The 14838-nt window shown below is 35.0% G+C and overlaps 1 protein-coding gene across 1 annotated transcript; it reads left to right on the forward strand.

The window, feature by feature from the left end:
* The first annotated feature begins 4933 nt into the window (after positions 1-4933).
* On the forward strand, positions 4934-8624 carry LOC133879937 (NADPH:quinone oxidoreductase). The gene is made up of 3 exons (XM_062318759.1): positions 4934-5092; positions 5202-5390; positions 8175-8624. Exons 1-3 carry the CDS (start codon positions 4996-4998, stop codon positions 8477-8479), a joined length of 591 nt encoding a protein of 196 aa, XP_062174743.1. The 5' UTR covers positions 4934-4995; the 3' UTR covers positions 8480-8624.
* Positions 8625-14838: the final 6214 nt, after the last annotated feature.

The raw sequence follows: 14838 nt of genomic DNA on the forward strand, positions 1-14838 counted from the left end.
GCCCGGATGGTTTCCCTGCTGCTTTCTACCAAAGAAATTGGTCTACGGTGGGTAGTGAGGTGTGCAAAGCAGCCCTAGCTTTCCTAAACGAAGGGCAGATGGATATGGGGATCAATGCTACCAATATTGTCCTCATTCCAAAGGTGAATTCTCCCTCTAACCCCTCTGAATATAGGCCTATAAGTCTGTGCAATGTAATCTACAAAGTGATCTCTAAGGTCCTTGCTAATAGATTAAAGCATATCCTCCCTCACATCGTCTCTCCGGAGCAAAGCGCTTTTGTTTCGGGTAGGTTAATTACGGATAATGTCCTGGTAGCCTTTGAGACTCTCCACACCATGGCCTCTAGGCTCTCGGGAAAGGAGGGATACATGGCCCTCAAACTAGACATGAGCAAAGCCTACGATAGGGTGGAATGGAATTTCCTGGAGGCAGTGCTCTCAAAGCTCGGTTTCGAGAGAAGATGGATTAATCTCCTAATGGCGTGTGTCCGGACTGTCACCTACTCTATCCTTATCAATGGAAGACCCATTGGGAGAATTTCCCCCTCGCGTGGACTGAGACAAGGAGACCCCCTCTCACCCTATCTTTTCATTCTATGTGCTGAAGCCCTGAGTTCCTCACTGCGGAATGAAGAGAGGACCAGAGGAATCACAGGGGTCCCGATAGCCAGGGGAGGCATCCGGATACATCACCTATTCTTTGCAGACGATAGCCTATTATTCTGCAAAGCGAACCCAAGTGAGCTGAACCAGCTGGAGTCTATCCTGGACCGCTATGAAGGGGCTTCCGGGCAGAAGCTGAACAGGGAGAAGACGTCCATTTTCTTCAGTAGGAACACCCCTCCGGCAGCCAGAGAAGAGATCCTTACCAGAATAGGGGGTGGACAGATTCAGAGCTTCGAGAGATATCTTGGGCTCCCGGCTCTTGCGGGAAGATCAAGGGTATCCTCTTTCAATTTTATCAAAGGGAAAGTTTGGGCTAAACTGAATGGTTGGAAGGAGAAGTTTCTCACACATGCAGGAAAGGAGATATTACTTAAGGCAGTCATTCAAGCAATTCCAACGTACACAATGAGCGTATTCCGAATCCCTAAAACCCTAACCAAAGACATCAATGCTATGATGGGAAAGTTCTGGTGGAGCTTCAAGGACAACTCCAGCAAGATAGCCTGGATGGCCTGGAGGAGAATGGGCAGAAGCAAGGAGCTGGGGGGTTTGGGCTATAGAGACATCGACTGCTTCAATACGGCCCTGCTGGCTAAACAGTGTTGGAGGCTATTGAAAAAGCCGGATTCCCTAGCAGCTCGTGTTATGCGGGAAAAATACTTCCCCAATTCGGCCTTCCTAGATTCTAACCTGGGGAAGAAGGCCTCTTATGCCTGGAGAAGCATCTGGCAGACTAAGGGTCTCCTACAGGAAGGTCTTCTATGGAGAGTGGGAAACGGCAGTAGAATTAACCTATGGGATGACAGATGGATCCCTGATCCACCGCATACTGTTCTGGACGAAGCGAGGGGGCTTCCTAGAGAAGCAACAGTGGCCGACATCATTGACAGGGAGGCAAACTGGTGGGACGTTACCCTAATCAAAAACATTTTCTCAGAGGAAACAGTGGACAGGATCTGCAGTATTCCTATAAACCCTAGAGCCCAAGAGGACAAGCTCATCTGGAGGGGGACCAAAAAAGGGGACTTTTCGGTACGCAGTGCCTATCACCTAGAATTGGAAAGAAGAGACAGGGAGAAAGGAAGCTCATCATCCGTACACTCGGATTCCTTCCTCTGGAGGCGCCTATGGAGCCTAAATCTACCCCGATATATCCTTCTATTTCTATGGAGAGCTTGCAATGAAATACTTCCTACAAAAAACAATTTATACAAGAGGAGAGTGGTCACTGACCAGTTATGCCCAATGTGCGGCGTCGATGCTGAATCTGTCAGCCATGCTCTCTGGAGATGCGGTGCGGCCCAGGCGATCTGGGGCTCCTGCAGGGGGCCCATCCAGAAGTGCTCGTCAGGAGCAGAGGACTTCCTCAGGGTCTTCGCCGATCTATGCGACAAGCTGGAAGATAGGAACCTCGAATTCTTCGGAGCTATCGCTCACAAGATATGGGCCAGACGTAATAGGGTGGTCTTCGGAGGAGCGATCATGAACCCGAAGACTCTGATCAGAGAGGCCTTCGATTTGGTGGAGGAGTTCCGGGACACTATGAAGAGGGGCGAATCCCCTGGGAAAGGGGATCAGCCTACTAGGGTTGGGTGGAGAAAACCCGCGGAGAATCGCATCAAGATCAATTGGGACGCTGCTCTGGATGGGGGAAGGAAGTTGATGGGAATTGGAATCATCGCCAGGGATCATCAAGGCAGAGTGAGGGCAGCCAGATGCGAAGTCTTCCCTAACGTCAGGGACCCGGTGGCTGCGGAAGCAATTGGCGCTAGGAGTGCCGTCTCCTTTGGCTGTTTTATGGGGTTCCAATCGGTGGATCTAGAAGGTGATGCCCGAGAGATTATTACAACTCTCTCTAACCAGGAGGAAGCAGATTCCGTCCATGGGCACTTCTTGACCGAGACAAGGCAGAAGCTGGGATCGATGGTGTCTTGGAAGGTCTCCCACGTGAGAAGAGAAGGAAACAAAGCAGCTCATAGTCTGGCTAAACTAGCTCTTTCGAAACAGTGTAATCATGTGTGGATTAATTCTTGTCCTAGTGAGTTGGTGGGTGTAATTAACGCTGATATTTAATGGAAGCTCACGTTTCCCTTCAAAAAAAAAAAAAAAAAACTTGCTCAAGAGGAAAATAGCGGGAGAACCACTATGTCCTATATATGGATACACGGGGAGACAACGGGGCATGCATTGTGAAATGGAAAATTGATAAATTTACAATAACACCGGAATACACTCTCACATGATGGTGGGAGGGTGGGGCTAGTGCGTAGGTACTGAACTATTATTTTTTTCGAACCTAGGTATTATATTAATAAAAACCTTCAAATAAGAGTATTCCATCAGCTTTAGGCATTAAATCCTGACAGAATACCCAAAATACCTTTTTTTTCTTTTTCTAAAAAAAAAAGAGAAAAAAATATTAAGATTTAGGTGTTTGTCAAAATTTAACGGAATTTGCACAAATATTTATGCCTGAATCATTGAAATTTTAATAAATTTTTTTTTTTAAAAAAAAACACAGAGGTATTTTAGAAATCTTGACATGATTTAACGTCCAAAGCTGACGGAATATCCTTACTTGAGGGTTTTTAATAATTTAATACCCAAATTTGAGAGAAATGATAGTTCGGTACCCTTCCATCAAAACGTCGGATAGTTCGGTACTCTTCTGCAAGTTAACCCTTAATATTTTTATGTTGTAAATAGAAATTAATTTTTATAGCTTAATATGATTAAATGAAAATATAAAAAATATATTTGATTTTCAGTACATGCTAAACACTAAAAAATATTTTATGTGAAATTCTTTTTTTAAAAAATAATTTTCTTACAAATATTTTAAAACAAAAAATATTTTACGCTAAATCAAAGAAAGCATAATTTACATTTTCTCAATACGAAAATGTACAGCAGATAAACAAGAGAAAACTTTCTTAAATTTTTTCTATTATTAATCTTTCTTTTTTAATCTCTTTAAATATCCGTCGGTCAAAGATTAGACCTTTATGGCTTTATGCGTAAGATTCGGGCAGCAATTTAATAAATTACAATCACATTATTTTCTTATGAGTGGAGACCAAACTCTAATAATTAATACGCATTTCAACTTCACTCTTATCATTAATCTACACCTTCTTTTCTCTTTTTGTTTTTGTTTTTCTTTTTTTTTGTTTTTGTTTTTTTTTTTTTAATTTATGGTTCATTTAGGTTTACGATTTTAAAATGTGCGATTTTAAAAAAATGATTTTTAAAAACGCAGTTAAGTGTTTGGCAAAATCGCAATTTGATATTTTTAATCGCAAGTTAACTTTTTAAAATACTGCGTTTTCAAAAAAATATTATATTACCTGCGATTTGAATAAGTACTTTTTTACGTTTCAAATCGCAATTTTTTAAAATGCAGTTTCTAAACGGTTTATTTTCTACAATTTGGTTTAAAATCGTATTTTTTCTCTACGAAATCGCAATCTCAAACGCATCCTTAATCTCTTCAAAACTATTTCTTAGATAGAGAAATGATATTTTAACATTTCTTGTACATCTCTATTACATTTTATTTTTAAATCTATCTTTAAATTTATGAGACTAACATTATGTCTAGCAAATTTAGTAATAAATTTAAAACTTTATTCTATAAAGATATAAAAAATATATAAATGTATCATTTCTGTTGTAGATAATAATACCTTATGCATAAAATTCACTAATTCGGGCAACAAATTAAATTAGAGAAACGCTTGACTTTCCAACATTTTTTTTTAGAATTTGGTTCTAATCTGATGTCACATACTCACAATTGTATACGATTATGGCATATTTATCAAAATAATAAATTTCATGAAATTGTAACGCATCAAGTTAGAACCAAATTTTAAAATAATAATAAAATATATATATATATATATATATATATATATATATATATATATATATATAAAAGTAAAGTTTCATTATCTAGCATCCCTGATTAAATTATCATTCAAATCATTTTATATGTAAAGTTTCATCTTACCTGCCGACATTTTAACCTCTTGACCCCACCATTTCCACCTGTCATCAGACAAACTTTTCTTTCTAGCCTGCCACATCATCACATACATTCTAGAGTCTAGACCACCCCATCATCACCCTCCATCTCACTACTCATGAAAGGTCAACTAATCAAACGGAATCTAGATGGCATATTACATCCTCAACCTTTTTTAATCAGACACGTGTACGGTTAAACCAGAGCACCTCATCGTTTTCGCTGGCTATAAGGCCAATACAATAGGGCATCACTCACAGAAACATACGCAGATAGAGAAAAGACACAGAACTCTAAGACATGGCAGCAGTGGTGGCAGCAAAACCAACAATCAAAGTGGCGGCTCTATGTGGGTCTCTTCGTAAAGGCTCGTACAACCGTGGCCTGATTCGCTCCGGTAATCTTCTCCTCTTCTCTCATGCACTGTGCTTGCCGCTTGGCGTTCCACGCTTGTTTTTGGGAATTGGGTTTTGATGATCCGGCTTGCTTGTTGGTTGCGTGCGTAGCGATCGAGCTGAGCAAGGGAATCGACGGCCTGCACATTGAGTACATAGACATAGCGCCCCTGCCGATGCTCAACACTGACTTGGAAGGCGAGGGAACTTTCCCGCCGGCCGTGGAAGCTTTCCGGCAGCAAATCAAAGCCGCTGATAGCATTCTCTTCGCCTCGCCGGAGTACAACTACTCCGTCACCGGTACTCTTTTTCTGTTTCGCTATTTTCAAAACCCACTAAATATGCTTATCTTATTGATTAAATGTTATTGGATTTGTAAAATATGTGGATATTATATGGATAAGTTGGGGAATAGTATTAAAATATGAAAATATAATCCCATTTTTTTAATTTTTTAAAGTTAAGACCCAGTTTATATTCATTTTAAATTTGAGACTTTCGTCAATCTTTTGATAAAATAAATAACGTGAAAGTACAATTATATTCATTGCATTAAAATATTAAAAATAAAATAAAGTAGTAAAAGGAAAACTCCACTGCCACAGCCGGCCATGCTTTTTATATTTATATATATTTTGTCTTTTTTACCTTTTATTTAATATAAAGAAGACCAAAGGTAAAGTCTTAAATTACAATGTCCTCAAATTAGAAAAAGTTGCAATTATCCCGCAAATTACGTAAGTTTTTTTTTTTAAAAAAAAAATAAAATTTATTTAAGGAGATAATAGTATTTTATATAAACAATAGGGCTATAATGGACATTTTCTTCATTTTTAGTTAGGTTTAACATAAAATTTTAAGGAGCTAGCTAAGTGTAAGGGCAAAATAGTTTTGAGCCAATAACAATTTTTTAAAGTTTGGAAATACATTATAATTTGAGTGTAAGTTTAAGGGTTAATGGCTTCGTTTGTTAATGCTTTTTGAAAAGTATTTGTTTGTTTGAAAATATATTCTCATGCGATATAAAAGTAAAAATAGTTTTAACGGTTTTGTATTTTGAATTGTTTGTTAATTATTTTATTTTTTAAAAAAAAAAGAATAAAAAAGTCTTAACAAAGAAATTAAATACGAGTTAATCATATCTTCTTTTGAAATATATATATATATATTTGTGGGAGTGTATGTGAGATTGTGAGTTTAGTGGGGGTGTATATATATGATTATATAAGTGATTGATTGATATAACATAACTACATAAGTGCTTTGAAGTTAAAATGGCATCCCATCAAATTATATCCCAATCTTGTATCGCCTAAGTGCTATAACACCTTTTTTTTAAAAGAAAAATAATAATAATAAAATCATTGAGAAAGGGACAATTAATGATTTACAACAATTAGGTGCTCAAATTGTTATAATTTGGATAGTTTTTGTGAAAGAGCTTTTTGTGAGATTCAACTATCTAAATAGGTGGCCGAATACCCTAAAATTCATGAGAAATGATTCATTTCGTTATCTTTCTTTCGTCCTCTCACTTTTTAAAATTACTATTGAATCTGTGGGACGCCCCACAGATCTAATAATATTTTGAAGAGCGAAAAGATTAAAGAAGAACCAAAGAAAAATATATAAATTATTTAGGGAGCTGATTTTGGTATAAATTATCACACAAAAAGGGCCTAAATTGTTGCCCATCCTTAATATCTTATCCATTTGAAAGAGGGATTAGAGAAGCCCAGAAGGCTAGAAGGGGAAGAGAGGGATAAAGGCGAGCAAGGGATAAGGGCGGAAGGTAGGTAACTTTGCTTTTGTTCCTTTTGTTTTATGGTATAAAGAAGGGTACCCTGGTCCCTGTGATTGAGGTTCCACGTGGGTAAGGTCTCCACCTCGTACACAATGATGCCTACGTTGGAAGTTGACTTGTTGACCCTGTTTTTTATTTCACGTGCCGATTGGACCCCACAATGTTCTTTTCTTTTTTTCTTTTTTTTTTTTTTTTTTTTTTTTTTTTTTTTACATGTCCACACAAGAGGGAGAGAGGGTTCTACTTCTTTAACTAAAACTCAATCTAAATTGCTTATAATCTTCATCACTATTATTAGAGAAAATTTTACTTATAATTCTTGAATTTTTACTCTTTTTGAAAAAAGGCACTTAAACTTTAAGGAAAATTTTTTATAATATTGAATCAAACATCCTTCTAAATTGTCCAGAATCAGCTGGTTATCATCTAATGGTGCTTCCCTTGCCCCCTGAAATACTTTGATTTGTTCTGTTTACAATGCTAAATTACCTTGTTTCCAAGTTTCAGGCAAGTATAGATGGTATGATTTGATCTATGCGTTTATTCAATTATAAAAGGAAAAAAAGGGGAAAGGGGCTTAAATCAGTTTATGGTAGAAACTTGTGACACCCCAAAAAAGTTAGTCCCATATATATTTGGTAGGTGGATTGTAAAAGTGCTCGTGAATGTTAAGTTTATCGTTATTTATTTTTTAGATAAGACTAAGCTTTATAAGTGATTCTAGAGAGCTTTAATAGAGCACTTATAGTGGCTAATGTATTTTAGAGTTGTATGTCAAATGGCTAACCAAAAGCCTAAAAACGTGTCCATTCGATTATCTAAATCAAATGCATTTTGTATTTGAGCTACAGTGCGTCTCCAAATGCAGAGAAGCATTCTGCATCAATGCATAAGTAATTTATGTTTTTCTCTATGTTTCTCCCTCCCTCTCTCTTTCTTTATTCATTTCCCTCTCCCTCTTTCCCTTTCTTTCTCTCTTAAATCAAAGAGCAAGTATATGTTTAAAAAAGAATGAAGAAAGATCATTTAAATGATATAGAGAAAGAAAAGATAATCAGATGTAGCATACATTTAAAAAGCCGTTAGCTAACATAGAAAAAGTAGCTTTTTTGTTAGCTTTTTTAGGTAGAAACATTGAGAATTCATTGCGAATAATCTAATTTGACTAGTTCTTATTGGAATAATAACGTAGAGGCGGGTAAAAGCTTTGCATGATTCATTACAGGTAAAGTTATAGGATTTTGTTTTGTTAACTCTTTTTCTCCCCTCCCCAATATCAGCACCTCTGAAGAATGCGATCGACTGGGCATCAAGACCGCCGAATGTTTGGGGTGATAAAGCAGCTGCAATTGTAAGTGCCGGAGGAGGCTTTGGCGGGGGACGATCACAATATCACCTTCGCCAAATTGGAATTTATTTAGACCTTCATTTCATTAACAAACCTGAGTTCTTCTTGAACGCATTCCAACCTCCGGCAAAGTTTGACGGCGACGGCAACTTGATCGATGAATCTGTCAATGAGAAGTTGAAGGAAGTTCTTATATCCTTGCAGGCATTTACTTTGCGCCTTCAAGGCAAGCAATGAAATAATGTGTGGTGATTCTCATGTGAAAAACTATGTGTGATTCTTTATGCCAGGATTGTCAATGGACATTCGGATTAATCTTCTTTTTTGTTATTCTCTGTATAATTGAAGTTGGAAATCATATTGTTCTTCTTTGGTGTGTCAATTGTCATGTTTTAATAGAACCGTTTGATTTCATAGAAATTTTTTTATTAGCTTGGATTGGTGAAAAACTACTGCCAATATTCCTTAAACAAAATGGTATCTCTTCCCTCCACGACCGAAAGCGGAGGGTGAGATAATGGATTCAATTAAAATATAAATTTAATCATTTAATTTATATTTTAACACAACTCGTACAAGATGATGTGTTCCTTATTTACAGAAAAAGAACAAGAAGCAAAAGCATACGGGCCTATCCACTTTATAGCAAAATTACATTTTGCATATAATTTGAGCAATTGAAACATACTGATAACCTAATTTGAAATCCTATTGTAAGGTTAAGATGGTTGATTCGAGATTTTCCTTCAAAAAACTCTCTTTGAAATTAAGGAGTCGGCTCGGTTTGTTAAAATTTTTGTTTTTTAGTCTTTTGTTTTCTTTTTTCAAAATAAAACATTAATAAATAACTCAAACATAAAATACTCTTAAAAATATAAAAACAATTTTTACTTTTTATGTTATATTAAAACACTTAAGGAAAAATATACTTAAGCTCTCTGAACTACCACCTGTTTTCGAGTTGGCCCCATGAATTGTTAAGTGCAACATTAGGAATTTAGGATACACCATACTACAATTTTGTGACAAAAACGTCAATCTGTCAACGTCAAACGTGAATGAATAGGAGAGTGGTCAAGTGCGTTGCACGTGACCAATTTAACTAAAATCTTTCCAAAATACCTTCATTTTGACCATTGAAAAATCATAATTGCCATTTATAATTATTAAACAGTAAAAAAACAAAATTACATATGTGAACATAAGGGTGGTTCAGCCACCAATAGCCACCCCCTTGGCACCACCTTTTTTTTTTTTTTTTTTTTTTTTAAATGAGCGGTTCAAAAATATTTTATTGCACCCCACTAAGGTATTGCATGGGGTCTCAATATGTTCATTATTATTCTAACGATTGGTATTAGAACTTCATTAACATAGAATTTTTTTTTTTCAAAGATTTTTTTTTTTTTTGGTGTGCATCGTTTGCAATCGGACATCCATGAACATTGTTTGCACAGATGGTGTCGTGTGACCATCTGGACCTCACGTCCACCTTGCTCCGGTGGTCGGTGGCGCACCCCAATGCTGGTGTTGTGCGTTAGGATTGTTTGTTAATATTTTTATTTTAAAAAGAAAAAATAAGAGCTAGGTAGAAGACTAAAATTTTAGTAAACGGAGCTACATTCATTTTAAACGCATGTCAGTTTAATAAATTACATTAAAATTTTAATTAATTCCTATTCAATTTTTTATTTTTTATTTTTTATTTTTTTGTTAAAAAAAAAAGAAAAAAAGAAGCCTTGTCTATATATATACATTATGGATTTTGGACATCGGGAAATTCAAGTCGTGATGATATTCAATTAGGCTCCCACGTAACAATTATCTTAATTGTCATTTTCTAGAGTATATTATAACATTTATTTTCTTTGACCCTTTACATAATTAAACAAGTTTTAAAATCTTATAACCATCGGATCGTATTGATCCAACGGTTCCATATATTTTGAAAAAAAATGTTTTGATAAAACATATATAAAGGTAAAAGTGTTACAAGAATTTTGGTCTTTATCGACCACAATATCAGCAACATTTAAAATGTCGTCGATGATGATGTGAAAATTTTGATACTACCGACGACACCGACTAAGGCTCTTATGCTATTAGTAACAAATTCTAATATTATTAACGACGACTAATGTCATCAAGGATGACCTTTCTTGACGGAGCAACTGTGATAACTGTTGGACTTTTAGCGATAAACTTTGCGTCGTCACTAAAGACCAAAATTCTTATAATTAGTTGTGCGTAATCTCGAAGCACCCCTTCTCTATTAGACATTTACCCATGTTTTTACTTGGTTTAAACTGGGGGTGGGGTATCCACTATCCTAGATGTTGCAAAATTAAATTGTAACGTACAGTTTAACATATTTTGATATAATCCTCCTACCCACAATTAATAAGATGACTGCTCAAGATTCCATACTGGCCCAAGATTGGCCCTGATTGACACAGGCCTAAGTTAATGGACTGGGCACAGCCCAATGTGTTTAAGATACAATTTAGTTGATGAGGCCCACGAGAGATTTGATAAAGGACACTTTTCTTCTAAACTAGATTCTTTCAACACGGTCTATTAAATTAATATTTGTTCTTAAAGCATATAATTTTTACAAATATTTTTAAAATACACGTGAGAATCGCATGCTCTAAACATAAAATGCCAGTTTAATAGACCGAGTTTGAAGAATTTTCTTTAACCTAATTTGGAGAAAAACTTCGTCCCCGAATAAAAGGGTGATTTTTTTTTTTTTTTTTTTTTCCTACCAAAAAGATGGAAGAGATCATAAACCTTGGTTTCTTTAATGGTAGTATTATTACTTTGTTATTATTTACCATAGCTACTAATGTAGCTCAAAATGTTTTGGGGGTGTTAATTACACTAAAGTGGCTTTCATTAAGGCTTGGGTTCTCAGTTCTGCATGATTATGGTGTTCTATTATTTGGCAACTAGTAATGCAATTTCAAAGTTGAATTAGGTGACCAATTCAGACTTGTAAAAAGAGACCGACCCTCATGTTATCATGTATATTCTGTACCAACCTGCAGAATGCATCTAACAGTAAGTTCAAATGTACTTTTGATGGACCCCTTCTTGGTTTATAGGTGAAAGTTCAAGAGATTTTAAAAAATAATAATAAAATAAATTCAAAAGTTAGTGGATATGTATGCCTGATAGGATTTAAATCTCCTCCAATATATATATATATATATATATATATATATATATATATATATATATATATATATATTCGCCTAAAACAGAGGGGCAGAAGAATTTGTAAGGGTTGTGAGAGAGGGGAAATGCTAAAGAGGAGACTCTCATCCCCCCTTTGTCACCCCCTTTTCCTTAAAAAAATTGGTTTTTATTAAAAAGTTGTCTCTGATGTGACATCAGAGACAACTTTTTAATAAAAATCAATTTTTTTTATTATAAAAGGGTGATAAGGGGGATGAAGGGAGGATGTGTAGAAACTCTCGTGAGAGAGACCTTGCCTGAATCCTGTCCGAGCAACTTCTTTTGACAGGCGGACCTCTGTTAGGACAGGAAGCCTCCTCTTGGCCGGGAGGCCCCCTCTCATACCCCTTGCCCAATAACAAGTGACAAGGGTAATAACATATCATCTATTTAAATAAAGTTTACTTAATTTACCCTCCTCTAACTAAGATTTTTTTTTTTTTTTTTTTTTTTTTATCTTTTTTTTTTTTTTTTTGTAATATCCTCAAATGTTTCAATGTTTGTGATATTGCATTATTTGCATAGATTCTCAAATTATGTGAATTTAGGTCGTTTCATGTATCGAACGATATGAAAAATACTTCATATTAAAAATATGACATGTTAACTATGAGAATTGAATATATTTTTATTAGGTTCTTATACTTTATGTCGTATAAAAATAGAAAACTGTCTTTTGGTTTAGTAAAAAATAACCATCTCTTCAAAAGTGAAGAAAAAACATTTTGTAATTTTTTTTTTTATGTTGTCTCAATAATATGTCATATCATTAATATGTAGTATTTTTTACGTTGTTCGATGTGAAAAATAAATCACATAATTCGAGAATTTATTTTTTATTTTTTAATTTTTGTAGATGATCCTAATCCGTGGGGTCACATTCCAACCTTAGCTATAGATTTAATTAACATCGTGGATGATATTACAAAATAATGACAATTAGAGAAGAAAAATGTTGTTCCTGATGTTGTGTTTTGGTTAAACAAAACAAGAAATATTTTTATTGGTTGAAGAAATTGGAGAAGAAGAAAAGGCTGAAAGCAGGTGAAGCATGGATATTTTGGCGAAATCAAAATCATTGGAAAAGCCTGGAGAGCTATAAATGCAACGTTCACAAAGTAGATATACTTACTGCAACATCAAAACTTTTGACCCAAAATCTCAACTTTCACCGTACCCTTTGATTCCTCTCAGCCATCCCATTACATTGGTGATTGACTTTTATGCAGAGTATAGAGCTGCTGCGCCGCCTAAAAGCCTGAGCAACTTAGCTGTTGAAAGGTGAAAAAGTGTTGCTGCATTGGAAACTGGAAGACATATTTCAGTCTCATAATCAATGATAACAGTTGTAAAAGAGTTAAAAACTCAAGGGGGAATGGAAAGTTAACTGGTTTCCATATTAGATGGAGCTTGTCAGCACCTTTTCTCTTGAAACTTTGCTTTCAAACCTCATAATCCCATGTACTCTGTTCCCAGTCTGTCATAAATCCCCCACTCCTTTCATTAATTTACTGTTTAAATTGTTTCTAAATTACTAGCGAAAAGCCTATTCGAACAGAAAACTTAGTTCTTAACTCTTTGAACAGAAGATGGTAAGAGATTCAGATTGATATGATTGCATTGGTTGAATCTTTCAAAGGCCTTAATAAGTACTTTCAATAAGATGTATTGTCAGCTTTGCTTTAGTGCTATACTCAAAGTTGGAATCAACAATCGACATGATTTTAAGAATCTAAAGACTTGATTTGATTGTCTCTTCAATTTAAGTCTATGATTACTCTTCTTAGGATCACTCCAGAAGAGATTTCTTGGCAATGGGGAATGGGGGATTGTACCTTGCCTGCAATTGTGGGTTGCTTCAAAGAGCTTCAAACATCTCATCCATAGAAAAGCCCCCCACCCCTCCAAAAAAAAAAACAAAAACATAAAAAGACAAAAGAAAAAGCAGATGAAGACAAAGGTGCAATGAATATTGCATAAATGAGAGGTTACTCTGTTTTTTTTTTTGGTTCAAACTACAAGTATTCGGACAGTTTTAACAGTTGCGTAAACTACAAGCTTATTTGGTAAAGATCTGTACAGAACAGAGTAGTGAATTGTTAATTTTATAATTAGTAAAAAGTGATGATGTGATATAAAAAATGAAAAAAGTGAGAATGTTTTGATGTCGATTAATATTAAAAAATATGAAAAAGTAAAAAAAATAAAAATATATGAACAGTAACCCGCATTACTGTATTCCGTTTCAGTGTTGAACAAACAAGGCCTATATATCATAGTAAATAGGATCTAATTGTCTTTTCACATGAACGAGTAGCTAATTGCATCGGATTGGAATCTAGAAAAAGCCGTGTGCTTGTGTTAACAGCCGCAATCAACATTTTTGACAAAATTAACATCCACTTCCATTATAAACAAGTAGGAAAGATGGAGAGGCTACTCTTTTCTCAATCACTTGGTGGAAACAAATATATCAATCCCAATCCTGAGCCATTTTTTTTTTTTTTTTGGCCCTAGCATATGGCATATATTCAATTTATCCGACAGTCCAATCCTGTATGATTGTACCATCACTCAATATATAATGTTGTTTGGAGAAGACAGATATATACATAATATAGGAATATCATCATTGCTTTGAGGAGAATGAAATCTGTGCTTAGCACGATGTCAGCAAGTGCTAGTGCAGTCTCCTCAAGCCTACTTCCAGGGGGATAATTCTTCTTGTTTGTAGTCAGACAAAGTGCATAAAGAATTTTGGTCAGAAATACCAACTCTTCTTCCACAAATTGACACTTTCTACCTCGAATTTTTTTTCTAGACTCTACCATTTGGATTTGAATAAGGTGAAATTAACTGCCCATATTTCATGCAGTTCGGACAGAGGACAGAAATCCCTTCAATTTTTATTTTATTTTTTTATTTTTTTTTTTATTTTTATGAGTTTGACCCTTCAAAATTAATTTTTTACCCTTTAAAATTTTCATTTTTAAGTTTCGTCTTCCTCATCTCAAATCTTGGTTCAGTCTCTGCCCCGATCCCGATCCCGATCCCAATTACTGTTATTTAACTATATGTTATTCTTTCTCACAAGTCTAAATCTTATATTTCATAAATGTTTGGATTATTACTTCTTTTACTATAATCCCTTTACAAACTCATGTGTCTTTATTTTAATGGTGAAAAAAAATTAAGCAACAAAATTTGAAAAATAAATTTAAATATTTAGTAGTGGTAAATGCCATATAGACTATCACATCAATTTGTAATATATTTATAATAAAAGTTAGGCTTAAAGACCTTTTTGGTATCTGTGGTTTAAAAACTTTATTTTTTTGGTACTTCAATTTCAATTC

Source organism: Alnus glutinosa, chromosome 10 (genome assembly GCF_958979055.1).
Source record: "Alnus glutinosa chromosome 10, dhAlnGlut1.1, whole genome shotgun sequence".
Lineage (NCBI taxonomy): Eukaryota > Viridiplantae > Streptophyta > Magnoliopsida > Fagales > Betulaceae > Alnus > Alnus glutinosa.